The following is a 15009-nucleotide window of genomic DNA, read 5'->3' as shown; positions in this document are numbered from 1 at the left end:
TACATCTAGGAATACTTTTAGAGAGTTTAAAAAAGTTTAATTGAAAATATTGCCTAATTGTTGCAGTTCGAGGGGTTTCTGGGGGGTCACTGCCGGCCGCTCTGTGAAGGTTTTCAGGGCTGGAATCACCCCCCCACCGCCCGTCCCTCGTGGCAGGCACAGGAGGTGGAGGTACTTAAGCCAGGAGAAAGAGACCACACAGGGAATCCAGCAGCAAAGAAGAACTTTATTCAAATTTCCCGCAGCTTATAAAGGCTGCTGGGCCAAAGAGGGGATTGGCCATTTGGCTAGCCAATGCAAAGAGACAATATAATAACTATGGCAACACAGAAACCAATGGTAGACAAGTGAGTTAACAACTTCCAAACCCCGGCACCTAATTACATGAGCAGAGTATATTTTAAATCCATTAGCTAGGAGACATTATGTTCTGCAGAGAAACCAATCCACGGAAATAAAATACCATGTTTTATTTGTGTTTACTTGTATATGTTCAAAATATAGCATCTTTTTTTTGACTGAAGGACCTCACTTTCCTTTCCCTACAAATATATCACAGAATCAAGTAAGAATGCACTTAAGAAGAGCTAAAAATACATCACAATGACTTTATGACTTTGTGGAAAAAGAATTAAGTATTTTCAGAATTTATGGGAAGTTTCAGAATAGTTCTAGTTAACAGAGGATAACAGAATTTTATACACTGTGACAGGCTGCATATTTATGTATTTTTATATAAACTGAATCTGAGGTTGGATACAGCTTTCACAGGAGTGATTCTTTTAGCAGGTAATTCTATTCAAATAGGTGGAAAGTTGTTACATAAGCACAGTTCTCTTTCCCTTCTGTGCTCAGAATAATTTACTGTGTGTATTTTTTCTTAAATTCTGCTTGGAATGATACAATTCTTTAAGAAACTGGGTACAATTTCACTTTAAATGTGGGGCAACACAAAAAACTGTCCTGTGATGATTCAGATGCTAAGGAGAAATGAAACAGATGAACAAATTTAAAACCTCTAAAGCAGAGACATATAGACTTCCTTGATAACAATACCAGACAGCTCTATAACATTTAACCACTGGATGGAGAGATTTGTTTCCTTCTTCTTCATCCACAATTTCTTTACTGATGCGCTTGTTACATGAAGCCTAAATTATTAAATCATTCCATACTTGTGGACATTCTCAAACTCTTATCATAGCCTCCTCCAGTTTGGTGAAAGGGAGGCCACTTGGTTAGATCAATTTCTAAAATAAATTTCAGTCACATCTTCATTTTCACTGAGAGAAAAGTCATTAGACAAAGTTTATCACTTTCCGCCTGCCTTTTGGTAACATGGTACCTACTAAGAATGGTGTCCAGTGTGCTGGTTCTGCTGTTTTGTTGAGGATTCCTACACTTCGATAAAGAAATATCTAGAAATAGAGAAACATAGTTGAAACATTTCTACAGTTCTTTGCTGTAACAACTGATAGTGGAATTGAAAGGTCAAAGGAAGCAAGCATATAAAATGCCTTTTATATGTTCTGGAAGTAAAGCCATATGTAAAAATCAACTCTTGACTGTGTCCATATGCAACAATTTAATGTCTGATGTAAGCGGCACAGTTTTCCAGTTTTTTTTTGAGATCTGGACATACATGGTATCTCAGATATCTGGCTATCTTGGAACCACAGGTGTTCTTAGTGTTGGCTGAGATTAATGTAGTAGCAATAAAAAAAACTGAAATAGAAAAGCATTAAAAGTGGAAAACTACCTTATCTAGAAAAGAAGCAATGAATAAGTCCTCAATAATTTTACTGGATATATTTGGACTTACAAAGGGTCTAGATCATATGTCCTTGGGCCATGAGAAATACCTAAAGAAGGTTCATAGCAAGGTCAAGATTCTTAATGCAGAATAAATTCCACAGTCACACCAAAACATCCTTTTATTTCCATCAAAACATATTCTGAGAATGTTTTTCTGTACCACCTGAAAAGGGGAGGCACTCACCACATCATAGGATGCAAACATGAGTTTTGAAAACTGACACTTTTAAGGTCCTATGAATGATTAAGAAACTGAATTTCATAGCTGAAACTTTCTGTGTGGAATAAATTGATGCATTTATTTAAGAAACTATCAAAATTAACCAACTAATAATTTATGATGGTTTTGCAAACCTTCCAGGTGTGCAAAGCTGTACAGTCTGCTGGAATGAATGTTAAGTAGGACCATGAGCACAATTCCACCTCTGCCACTGACTCACTGTAGCCCTGAGGAGTCACTCTGTCCTTCTACATGTAATAATGATATTGTATAGCTCATTTGGGTGTGAGCAGGTTCATTAGTTAATGCTTGATAATGCTGCAAAGTACAAAATGTTTTGTGAGTGCTTGGTATTGTTATTTAAAAAGAAATAAACAGGAAACGTCAGCCAGGTAATGTCATCACTGAGACATTAGATCCCTAAATGACAAGAGCCGCAGAGGCTCGAGTAAGAGCATTCTTTATGGCTAGAAACGTGCAAAACCTGGGCTTTTCCACAACGTCCGCAGGACATCGGCAACGGCACCTTCTGGTGCCTCATTCCTCCTTTGGGCACATGAAGCATCTCCTCTGTACCACACTGTCAGCACACTGAGAGCTCCCCATTATGAATTTTATAGGACAATCAAGCTGATTGTCGAGCTCCTGAATACTTTCCTCTGAGCCGAATGCTTGTATGCTGGAGTCTGAGGGACCACTCTGGCTATCCCCACGGAAACTTTGGGCGTGTGGCACCAGCTCAGCTGCTCACGCTTTGCTGCGGCTGCCCCACAGCGCGCCCCTGAAGGCGTAAAACAGAAAGGCTCCTTCAGCCCCTTATACGTTAAACTCCACTTTCAGGACCGCTCTCTGGGGTCGTGTTGACGCAGCTGAGGCCAACCGGGATTCCCCGGGAAGGGCAGCCGGGCCGCGCCTCTGCGGGACTGGCGCGGGCCCAGGGCCGCTCCCTGCCGCTTCCCCCACGGCGATCAAAGGTCCTTCTCACAGCGCGCTGGAATGTGCTCCTTCAAAGCGCCGACTTGTGCCGACTCTTCAAAGGATTTGGTGGCAGCCTGAGAGCAGGGCAGAACCAGGAAACTGGCTCCGAGGCGCTGGCGAGGGCCTAGGAATGAGAGTGGCACTGGAAAAGGCCATTCCTCACCCAGGACAAGTACCTAGCGCTGTCAGAAGCCCCGAAAATGAGGGTCAGACGCTCCGTAAAACAGGGTCAGCTGGGCTTTGCCCCACCCGCGCCCGGTCACTCCGGACTGAACGCAATTCCCGGTATGCTCCGACATAAACCCCTCCTCGCCTCACAGCCATCGGCTTTCCCACGCCCAAGATGGCTCCGCGATAGCTTCACTCGCCGCTCAAGGCCAGTTCCAGCATGGCGGTGCGCGCCTCTCCAGCCTTGCCCTTTGTCAAAATGGCAACTGTTGACTTCAGGTGGCGGGGGGGGGGTTGCCTGTAAAAGCTGAAGCGTCTTCCCCTCCCTCCGCTTTTCCCTGGAGCAAGATGGCGGCACGGGAGCTGACGCCCCGCCCCGTGGTGGTGCCAGGCGGTGTGGTCACGTGACGCGCGTTGCCGGGCAGTGCCGAGGCGCTGCAGGAACGGGGCGGGAGCGGAGCTGAGTCGGGATTGGGATTCGGACTGGGACTGGGATGGGGAGCATGGTTCTGCTGTGGGGTGCGATCCTGCTCGGCTGCAGCTGCGGCCTGGGACCCCCCAGGGTCGGTGCCGCTCCGCTGCTGACGGCCACCTACGTGCTGGACGATGCGGACGGGCTGGGAAGGCAATTCGACGGGATCGGGGCTGTGAGCGGCGGCGGGGTGAGCGGCGCCCCCGGGGCTGCGGTGCTGGCAGCGCTAGTGCCCTCCTCGGGACCACAGGGGACAGGGGCTGGACGTTCCGTCCTATGGGAATGTGTGGTGACTTCGGCGGGGCCTGGGCTGGGGGGGGGGGGGGGGGGCGTCTGGAGGGGAGCCGTGAGGGCTGGGGGATGTGAGGACACAGACTGGACGTGATGGGGCTCGGAGGAGGAGGTCTGGAGGGCTGAGGGGAGCGGTGCGGGCAGTGGTCCTGCCTGCGAGGAGAGCTGGAGTCGGGCTCCGCTTCGCCCCAGCCCTCCAGTTTTTTTTAGGGTTGGCAGGGGCTTTTTGGGGTGCCGAGGGGCAGCCGTGTCCCGGGTGCCAGTAGAGGAGAGCTAAGCCAAGATGGGCTTTTCTGTAGAGGGTCTTCGCAGCTCCTCGTCTCTGCGTCTTAAAATGCTGGAAGAGCCAACGGCCGGTCGTCGTCTCTCCTGTGGTCCAGTCAGCAGAGCCGTGAAATCCCTGGAGTTTTTACTCACTCATGGACCTGCTGGGATGCTTTCCTTACCCTCCTGCCTCTGTGCCTCCTGTTGCCTTTGATATACGGAGAACCGAAGCAGGGAGAAATGATACCGGGAGGGAGCTGCGTTTTCGTGCCATAAGCCTGTGTGGTCTCTGTTTCTCTGTTCTCTGGACTCTCTTTGCAGTGAATTGCAGGTAACCAGAGTACAAGGCAATTGCAATCTGCGAAACCAGAAATGCACGGTTGAAGGGTTAGAAATGCGTTTGTGTAGGGGCTTAGCTGAGTTCCTGGTGCTATAATTATTTTTGTAGGTTTGTTAGCCATGTGAAAGTCCTAGACTGAAAAACTGGGACATACTTAAGCATTTGAGTTGGGTTTTCATATTTTCATGTTTTCTTTCCATTTTAGGCCACGTCTAGACTTCTGGTGAACTACCAAGAACCTTACCGCTCCCAGATTTTAGATTACCTGTTCAGGGTAAAGTTGGTTTCACTGCTACAGTAATGTTTAATTTCATGCAGAATTTGTGATTGTGTAATGTTGGAACCCCAACTATAGTATATTTAATGCTACCTGAAATCAGACAATGTCCTATCTTATAAAGAATCTACTTTAATGTTGAATGTTACCAGAACCTTAAATTTTAGCTGTTGTTTTTGACAACCAGGATTTTGTTCAAGAGTCCGTTTGTTCAAATTACTATGAAAATTCCTTTAATGTTTTCAAAATATGTTTTAAAAATACATTTTCAAAAATGTATTAAACATACATTGATCATCCATGGGAAATTGTCCATGAGAAATCATTTTTATGGCTAAAATGAGGTTTTTAGCTGTTCTTAGTGATGACAGTAAGTGGGTCTTTGAGGCAGTTTTGATTTTTTGGAGTACATACAGATAGATTAACGTAACATGAAAATGACTCTGCAGCCTGCATGATTTTAGTAGCTTATCTATTCCAAACTAGTCTCAAATATAACTGCAGTTACTCTAGAAGGTGTGTAAATATTATTGGTTTGTAAGCTGCCTTAGTTAGCAAGTGTAACCTGTGCAGTTCCCCAACTTTATTATAAGGCAAGATTATTGCACTGGACATTAATAGCTTGTTTTGCTTTTGGCACTGTAAGTTACTCGGCTGGAAGAGGATGTCATGTCACTTTCAAGTAATGCAATCCAGATGGCTGGAGGGGAATAATTTACTGTGTAGTTTAAAGAATTAAAGTGTAGAATAAGGCATAATGTGTGACTGAGCAATCAAACCCTATGTTTTTTGGAGACTGAAGCTGTGTGTTACTAATACAAGTTTTCTGAAGGAATCAATAGATAAAAGAAAATCTAGTTGAGAGATTATGATTTTCAAAGAATTTTTGACATGTTCTTTCACCAAAGCCTCTTAAGCTGTTATACTGTGGAGGGAGTATACCTTTCCTTATTCTCCTTGCCTTTTAATGTCAGTCAACTTTTGTGATGGGGATGGGAGAACAAAAGTATTAGAAGTTTAAAATCAGAAATCTCGGGAAGAGAAACGGTAAATTGGAAAAACGTACTTTTTATTTCAAAGCAAGTAAAAAAATCCAAAACTTGTAAGCCAAACAAACTACTGTCTATGCAACTTATTTTTTTACTCAAAATGAATTGTGATGTCTTAGAACATTCTTTTAGATACCAGAATTATATTTGGGTAATTCCATGGAGGAGGCCAGTGGTTATTAAAATAATGATTAATCATAACTTCTGGCTTGAGCAACTCTTAAGGCACTAATGGCTGGAAGAACATACTAGGAGTAGGGTCACCTATATGAGCTTGAATTTTATATTTGTTTCCACCAGTCAGATGCCAGGGGAGAGGGATAATGGATTAGGTGGGTTTTCCATTGTGGTGGGTTTTTTCCCCTCACTTGCCTTTCTGCATCTGGTTAGCAGATTATTTCTGACCTGTATGTGTGTTCTGTCACATAAGCAGGATAACCCTTTACACCAAAGAATAAATTATTTACAGAGACATTAACTTCAATAATTTGATTTTAAAAGGAAACAAATTTAACTTCTAATAACATTGAAATACTGTTGTGTTCCTCATGTAGCCCACATCCTACTTGAAGAGTGGTTCAGTATTTGCTTGAGCATAACCAATTTAAAATCTGCACAGTTGTGGAGGTGTGTTGTTAACAGTGCAAGAGTCAATGAAACCTGTTAAAGACCAGTGTACTATTTACACTGCTCAATTTTCTTTTGAAGCAGAACTCTGTATATCTCTCATTACATTTATAATAGGTGTTTAAAAAAAAATGTTACATTTTTAGCATACTCAAAACTGTATCCTTACTTAACACATTCTTCTTAACAACAGGATTCTCTTTGGTTTTGTCTCTCTTTTTTTCTAGCCTAATTTTGGTGCTTCTTTACATATTCTCAAAGTAGAGATTGGAGGTGATGGGCAGTCAACAGGTATGGATTTTGCGTGAGCAACGTTTAACTTCTTGTTTCAGTGTTGCTGTAAGTAACATGTCCTGCACACATCAGTTTAGCTGAGACATGGAAATGCAGTCTGTAGTTGTACTGAAGTTGCAAAAAACCAATGTATCTGCTAACTTGTAAAGAGAGGTTTATACTAACCTTATGGAGACAGTTCTCACTATCATATGGTTAATGGGTTGCATTCTAGAGCAAATGAGTTCTTTCCCCCCCCCAGTAGCTTTCTGCATTGCAGCGCATTTCTCAAACACCAGTTTTGCAATACTTAGAAGCATGAAAATGCAAAGACAGCTGGTCAGAAGCAATGACATTTCTTTGGTTTAATGAGCTGCTACATTTCACTGGAGTGGCATTGGCTGACGGTCGCTACTATTTTTTTCTTTTTTTTTGCCTGAGCAGAATTGCAAATGAAAATGTCTTGGTGAAATTTGCCTAGCCGACTACATTCACATATAGGAGAAACTGTTTAGTAACTGCTTGTAATCAGAAGCTGAGAAGCAGTGATGACAGTTCTTATCTTTCTTCTCTTTTCCTGTATTTTATCTTTCCCCAAAGTAAGTCTGGCCACATCAAGAACAGACTTGAACCAGACACAGCTGATAAACAGAAAGTACAGAATCTGGTTTTGTGACATTATATATATATTTATTTGTAATGCCTGTGTTTGTATAATTAGATACTGTTTTTTGTTCTTTGGTTTACTTTCTTTTACAAAAATTAACATGATGAAAAGCACTATACTGGATTTAAAAGCTCAGTATTTGTTAATGAGTTGCTGGTGAGAGGAGAAAGGTGATGTCTTCTGGCAGAAGTCGAAATTTGGAATTTAATTATTCTGTGTTACTAAGGTAAAAATATCAATCCTATTTTTTGTAATGAAATGTCCTGTTTAAGCAGGCTTCATTAGAAAAAAAGTCTCATTAAAAGAGGTCTCTGCATATATTTTAGCATAAATAATTGTTGCAGTTGTGTACACAAGTTATAACTTGACTTTTGTGTATGATGGCTTCCCTTGCAACACTGATTCTTTTGCACCTTTCTAGTTTGTTTACCTTTGCCTGAGGAAAATCAGTATGTAGTGTTCAATTCCAAAAACTCTTCCTGCACTCACTGAACACCATGGAAATTATAAACTGCATCTTTTACTGTAAAAATAAAAAGTCCCTATTTCCTATGATTGAAACATTTCATTGTAGTTCCTTTCTTTTTTCTCCCTGGACTTACCTTGCCCAGAATAAACAAATTATAACCTTCTTTTGTTTGTTTTTTTTTGGTTTAGAAATAAGCTGCTTGTTTAATTTTTTTTAATCACATCTGATGTTAAAAGCAGGCAGAGTCCCTTAAAATAAAAAATATTAAATTTATGCTAAGTTAATATGCTAATAACAGAGGGTGGCAAGTCTTGCATGTTCCCTCCCACTCTTCATTTTGCTCTGAAATACATACCAAAGAACTTGTGAACCATGTCGGAGATATGTACTTGCATACTATGGCAGTGAGCAATACAGCAAACTTTGCCATGTGTAACAGCTTATGACACAGAGGATAATTGTGAGCTACCTGTCTCTTTCCTTCCTAGATGGTACTGAACCCTCCCATATGCACTATGAAAATGATGAGAATTACTTCCGGGGCTATGAATGGTGGCTGATGAAAGAAGCTAAAAAGAGGAACCCCGACATTAAACTGATTGGTAGATTGCTTCAAGCTTTAAGATTTAAATGCTTTTTTATTCCTCTGACTAAATTACCTATCTCTCACACTTAATTAACATATTAATTTTAATGAGCAGATATTTTGATGTTGCAGCAAAGTGGAATCTCTAATTTATTAAGCTTACCTTGATGCTTCACTTACTTACCATGTTTCACTTTGTTACAGTAGCACAATATCCTTATGTTGCACTACTGTAACAAGAAGCATAGGGCAAAAATGTCTAATAATTTGCTTGTATCAAGTAACATTAATGCTTAGAATGTATCACAGCAATGAACATGGATGGTTTATCGTGAGAGATGAATTTCTGAATAATAGAGTAGAAAAATTAGGAGGGATAAAATAAAGTTATTAGAAGTATAAATCTGTAAATCTTATACACACTTCATTCAATTATATGTTCTTATTACAAACTGATCATCCCCTCCCCACTCTAGTGGTTCTGGTCTGCTGCTTTGTGTTAGGTATGTAGTTGAGTTGTAAGAGGAGCTTCTTGTCTTCCTGTTTTGATCGTGAGTTGTGTATGTACTGTGACAACACAGGTGTGGAACCCTAGATTGTATTTTCGAAATACAAAATGTATTTCACACAAAACAATGTAAGAACAGGTAAGAAATGTGTCAGTTAAAAGGTGTCTAATGCCCCAGTCTTCCAGGGGTCAGGCTTTACCATATCCAGCCACAGAGCATGACTTGGTGCAGGGTTTGTCAGTCAGGTTCTGTTAAGCTTACTATCTATAACTAATTGTGACTATTGATAACAACCCTCTTCCCTCAGATCAAGCTCTCAACAAAGAAAGGAGGGTTTACCTTTAAATTAGCCTATGGTGTCTTGTACAAGTCAGCTGAAAACTTAGCAGTATCTGGTTAGGTTAATTTGTTTTTCTTCCTTACTACAAGATCTACTGAACAGCTGAGACTTCAAAATTCTTTTTCATGATCCTAATCTTCCTTCTTCTATTATGATCTGATCATCACTTCTGAAATTCATATTCAGGAGATTAACAACTTTTTATGTTCAGTATTGATTCCTTGTCTTTAACTTTGTAAATTTTTATCCTAAAATCTTCAGATTTTTAAACCTATTAGGGCTAATACCATACAATTGAAGGATTTTATGTAGTCAGTCTAGTTGCTCTTTAGTAATGAAGGCTTTCTAGCTCAAAAAAAACCCAACAGATATTAGAGCATACTCTCCAGTTAAATAAGTTATGTTTCATTCATTAAATAAGTTATGTCCCAATTCTTCACTGGAACTAAGTGAATTTGAAGTGCATGTCTGCTTCTTCATTTTAGGTAAATTACACCTTGCTATTGAAACTTTCTGAGTAATGTAGACCAACCACTTACCTTATTAATTTGTTTTTCTTCTCTTTCCAGGATTACCTTGGACATTTCCAAGATGGATAGGGAAGGGTGAAAACTGGCCCTATGACTATCCAGATGTCACTGCTTACTATATTGTTTCTTGGATATTAGGAGCAAAACAGTATCACGATTTGGATATTGATTATATTGGGGTCAGTAATGCAAAATCTGTATATTTTATCTATTTTCATTCCTAAGATCTTGGTCTTGTCTCTCTATTTGTTGATTATTGGAGGAGGAGGATGGAAAGAGAATTTTTTTTTTTTAGTTGCAGTTTTATCTTGTTCTGTTGCCAGGGAAAGGCAGAAGTTATGTTAGTTTACAGTCTTTCTGCAGTGATGGCTGTTAAAGCAGAACCAGTGTCAAATGGCTCCGGCCTTCCCAATTCTAGAACAAAGTTGCCAGAGAATCTGAATGTTCTGAAATCTTTTCCTTTTGTCCCTTGCTTTTTCTGCTTGGGTTTCAGCAGTTACCAGCTAATGAAAAGCATTAGTTAAGACAGTTTGTGAAAGTCAGCTAACATGACTTCTTAGCATAAAATATGGTTGTTATTTTGCAGAAGAGCAATCCTCTACAACTTCTTCCATTTTTTCCTGCATTATTTATAGTAGTTAAAGATGCATATCTTACAGTACATTGTAACTGCTATATTGTGCTACAGTGCAATATATGGAAGATAGTAAATGAATGTTTGAGAAAAAATGTCATAATTTGGAAATGAGAAGGAGAAGCAGACAATCTGGAAAAACATTTTTCGAGTTCATTATTTGACCAAGAAAGTGTGTGGCTAAGATTCCTCTAAAATCAGTCCTGTACTTACTGAACACTTGTTTTGGACTTTGAAGTGTTTTTATATGAGATAGCTTAAAAGCAGAAAAGCTGAAAATCACATCAGCAGTCCGGAACAAAGCTTCTAAAACTGTTCCCATCCCTCAAAAGAGGTCTGACCTTTCTGCTGTAACGTGGGAAGGTGTACCTCATGTATATGTCCTCTGGAGTGCATCCCCCTTGATGTTCCTCACTTATTTCAGCTGGGTCAGTCTTGCACTGTGGGTAACACAGTGATGCTTCAGCAATTCAGTTGTGGAGACAGGGAGAACAAACTGCTGTTACTTTTTTCTCTGTCCTATGCTCTTGGACTAGAAGGTGAGTTCTGCGCTTCGTATATTTGAGTAATGCTCGACTTCTGTTTTGTTGCTTCATGGTACTTGGCCTTCAGAATTCTTTCCTTCTAAGAAAATGGAGTTTCTGCTTCTATAGGAAGTGTGGTGACATTGTATATTGTTCAATTTCTTTGTGGGTATAACCTGAAATACATGAAATCAGTGAGGTCTGTGAAGGCTCAGAAACCGTCAAAACAATTTTAATGCTGTTATGATTCTTCATTGTTAACCTTTACCATTCTCTTTGTTTATAACACTTGTTCTGTATTGCTCTTTACTTTATGATGAGATGAGCCTTTCAGTAAGTAACTTTTTTACTGGCTCATTTCAAAAGTCACATGTTAGCATTTATTGAAAGATCTGGAAATACCAAAATCAGTGGGGCTTATCCCATCTGCAGGAAACTAGACAGTTTCCTGTCTAGTACATGGTTGTGTAATCTAATCCTATGGGGGATACTTTCACCTTTACTGGTGAATGTGAGTTGATGTTCATGTTGCGGTTAAAAAAACAACCAAAAGAAACAAGGTTTCTGCTTATACATTTTATAGGCTAGGAGATTTGCTAGAAAGGATTCCTTTCCTTTCCAAAATTCAAAATTCAAAAATGTATTCCTGCTTTTGAATTTTGAGCCGTGTTTAGCTTAAACACTCTTTCCATAAAAGTTGGAAAATTTAGAAATGAGCTCATTTTGTGTCTGTTTACTTAAACTATGCTAGATATCTTTTGTGTTTGAGTTTGGATGTAATCCTGTGTAAATTAGAAAGAGCTGTAATCTTCATTGAATTGTTCAATATGTGACTTATTCTTACTCTCCTATGTCATTGTATTGCAACAGGGCCCATTCATTAGGTCACACTTTGAAGCCACAGTGTGTTTCTTGATGATTCCTAAAAAACTGTAGACCAGTTGGTAACAGAGTCATGTGTAACACTGCTGCCACTGTAGAGCTCAAGCAGCTCTAGCACTCTTTTCAGCAAGAAGGCAATCAGGAGATCTTACAGAAAGATAAAAACCCAGCTATTATGAACTTCCATACAGAATTTTCCCCTGAAAAGCTGATAACAAAACCAACCAGAGCACTTTCCTCTAGCACACCGAAAACATGGAGTTGATTAATGGATTGTATAATCTCACATATATATAAATAAAATCTTCCATTATGCATTAACATATCCTGATTTTTCTAAATGGATTTTTGCTTTTCCTTTATAGATATGGAATGAAAGGGCATTTAGTAGCAAATACATTAAGGTATGTGTTTTTTTCTTATTTTTGTAAAGTGAAATGCTTGTCTTATCATATGCAAACAATTAGCTTTTCTGAATTTACCTAGTAAAGAGACCCTAATTCTGCAACTACTTCACTTACTGAACTCTGTTTCTTGTAGTTGTACGCATGGAATGCTAAAATGATGAGATCTCTAGGTTGTAAAGCAAGTCAGTGTATGCTAAGTGTTTAGGACTTTCACATTTTAATGGACACTTCAGTCAATGTGTCTGAAATCATACGAATTTGTATCATCTTCATATTGGCTTGGATATAGCTAGAAGTCCAAGATCTAGAATTACTTAAAATTCTGTAGCAAAGTTCTGAGGTTATAGTACCTTAAATATTGCTATAAACCTCCAGGTTCTTATTTTATGGAAAACATAGTAAATGCTCTGTGTTTTTAGCTGTGCAAAATTCAGTACCTTTTGTTCTAAAAGGTTGGAGGAACACAATATTTCACATAACCAGCCTCGAGTCTCTAATATCTCTCACTGCTGAATGCCCCCACTACCCCCTGCCACGCTTTGAAAACTCTCTTCTCTTTGTTACATTATCTTGCAGTGAAATCTTAAGTATGAGCTTCTGGTTTCTTCCTTTCCTTGGTGTTGCTTCGAAGCTAAGAAGCAATAGAGTTACTTCTGCTTAAAAGCAGATAAGACTTATAGAATGGCTTGACTTGGAAAGGACCTTAAAGATCATCTGGTTCCAACGCCCCTGACATTGGGAGGGACACCTTGCACTAGACCATGTTGCTCAAAACTCCATCCAGCCTGGCCTTGAACGCTTCCAGAAATGATGCACCATTTCTCTGGGAAACCCGTTCCAGTGCCTCACCACACTTAAAGAATTTATTCCTTATACTGATCTAAACCTACCCTCTTTCAGTTTGAAGCCATTCCCCCTTGTTCTATCACTACATGCTCTTGTAGAAAAGTCCCTCTCCATCTTTCCTGTAGGCTCCCTTCACGTACTGGAGGCTGCAGTTAGGTTGCCCTGAAGTCTTCTCTTTTCCAGGCTGAACAATCCTAGCTGTGTGTCATGTCACCTGGAGGCTTTTTCCACTGTCTTGGCTTCCTAGTGTGGGGAGAAGGAATGTGGAGAACAAGCTGTCAAGTCTAGGTGCAGCATTCATTTGGAATGCTGTTGAATTGAGCTTTTGGCTTGTAGAGCTTAATATTTAGTTTAACCTTTATTCTTAAAATCACCCAAATATTTACTGAAAAATTTTGGCCTGTTCTTCACTGTATGTTAACTGATAAAAGTTGGGGTTTTTTTAACACCTGTTTTACCATTCATTCCTTTAGGGTCACATGTCACCTATTCTCTAATCAGCATGATAACTCTATTTGCAATTTGCCATTTTGAAAAAGGTCAATTTACTGAAGTGTGCTGCTGCACATCAAAGGTTTTCTGTAATGTCTGTTAACTAAGAGCTTATCTGTTATGTATTTATCTTAATTGTAAGAAGTTATTTTAGTTAGTTCATCCACTAAGGCATTAGTTATGTTTCTTATTAAGTAGAAAAAAAAAGAAAAAAGAAATGAGGATTCTAATGCTTATAAATTCTTGTTCAAGAAGATCCTGTTCCTCCAATTATATTTTTAAATACTGCCATTTTAATGCTAGAATTAAGGAGTATCTGTACATAAACATGAGTACTTTGTGTGGGGGAACTGTTCTGCATATGTCATTGTGGAATGCATTTTGAGTGTCTGCAGTTCTATGTCCTTAGTACTTATCTTTCAACTTGGAAGTTCTGCAACTGTTCCAGTCATTTTGACTTATCTTCTGAATTATCTCTATGGTTAGGCAATATTTCCCAGTGTCTGGCTATCTAGAAAGCTTTAAATTGTGGCGACCTTCTAGCTTTATGAATTTTTCTTCTGGTAAACTTTGTGTTTCAAAGGCTTCAAACAGCTGAACAGAACTTCATTGCTACTTCTCTTCTTCTTAGTAAGTTTTATGTCCTTTAGATCTAGGCTTTTATTGTCATCAACACTTGGACTTTGATTTCTGTCCTTATTTGACTATATGAAAAATGGAGATTCTCCCTATTCTTCTTCTTCCATTGCTAGAGGGCTATTATGAGAAATTATTTAAGGATTCATACTTATTGATCTTTGAGTGGTTGGAAAAATCTTTCTTTTTTTTTCTTCAATAAAATGGGCTGTGAGAAGAGTGTTTAGGTGCTCTTCACTTGAACAGGACAGGTGTTAGGCAAAGATTTCTGTTCCTATAGAGAACTGCATGGTTACAAGGTCTTTTCTGTTTTAAAACTTCAGTCCCCATTTTCTCAATATCCTTTTTTGGGGATCAGGTTAACTTTCACTTTTTTCACTTGTGGAGGTATGTCCACTACCACATCCAGCCAGTCGTTATTTTTAGATCAACTTAATATGACTGACTTTATGATAAATCCATTACTTATGTGTAATGAATTGCATGCATGCATGGAGTCAGTATGTTGAGAGTGTCCAAGTGGAGTATATGTATGCACATGGGGTGTCAAAAGTAATCCAAGTGATGAGAAGCCCCTTTTTGTGTAATGACTGTCTGAATATCATAGATAACCCTTCAGCTTTAAAAATACTTACCATTAACTTCGTCTTAGTTGTCATTTGAGGAGTGAGAACTTATCTTATCCATCTTGGTCTGAAGATAAATGCTTTCAC

The 15009-nt window shown here is 39.5% G+C and overlaps 1 protein-coding gene across 3 annotated transcripts in view; it reads left to right on the top strand.

Annotated features, from left to right (window-relative positions):
• The first annotated feature begins 3599 nt into the window (after positions 1 to 3599).
• The window catches only part of GALC (galactosylceramidase), a 34544-nt gene continuing 23134 nt past the window's right edge, over positions 3600 to 15009 (top strand). Inside the window, exons 1-6 of one of the 3 annotated variants that reach the window (XM_064658913.1) lie at positions 3600 to 3843; positions 4754 to 4822; positions 6729 to 6792; positions 8399 to 8512; positions 9915 to 10054; positions 12281 to 12319. In XM_064658913.1, coding sequence (XP_064514983.1) covers positions 3676 to 3843; positions 4754 to 4822; positions 6729 to 6792; positions 8399 to 8512; positions 9915 to 10054; positions 12281 to 12319 — 594 coding nt within the window. In that variant the 5' untranslated portion in view covers positions 3600 to 3675. Of the gene's footprint in view, positions 3844 to 4067; positions 4540 to 4753; positions 4823 to 6728; positions 6793 to 8398; positions 8513 to 9914; positions 10055 to 12280; positions 12320 to 15009 lie in introns of those variants that run through there. The other 2 variants (XM_064658912.1, XM_064658914.1) reach the window with 2 other exon arrangements.

Source organism: Pseudopipra pipra, chromosome 6 (assembly GCF_036250125.1).
Source record: "Pseudopipra pipra isolate bDixPip1 chromosome 6, bDixPip1.hap1, whole genome shotgun sequence".
In the NCBI taxonomy this organism is placed as follows: domain Eukaryota; kingdom Metazoa; phylum Chordata; class Aves; order Passeriformes; family Pipridae; genus Pseudopipra; species Pseudopipra pipra.
Note: the sequence above shows the minus strand (reverse complement) of the source record. Positions and strands in the feature narration are given on the sequence as shown.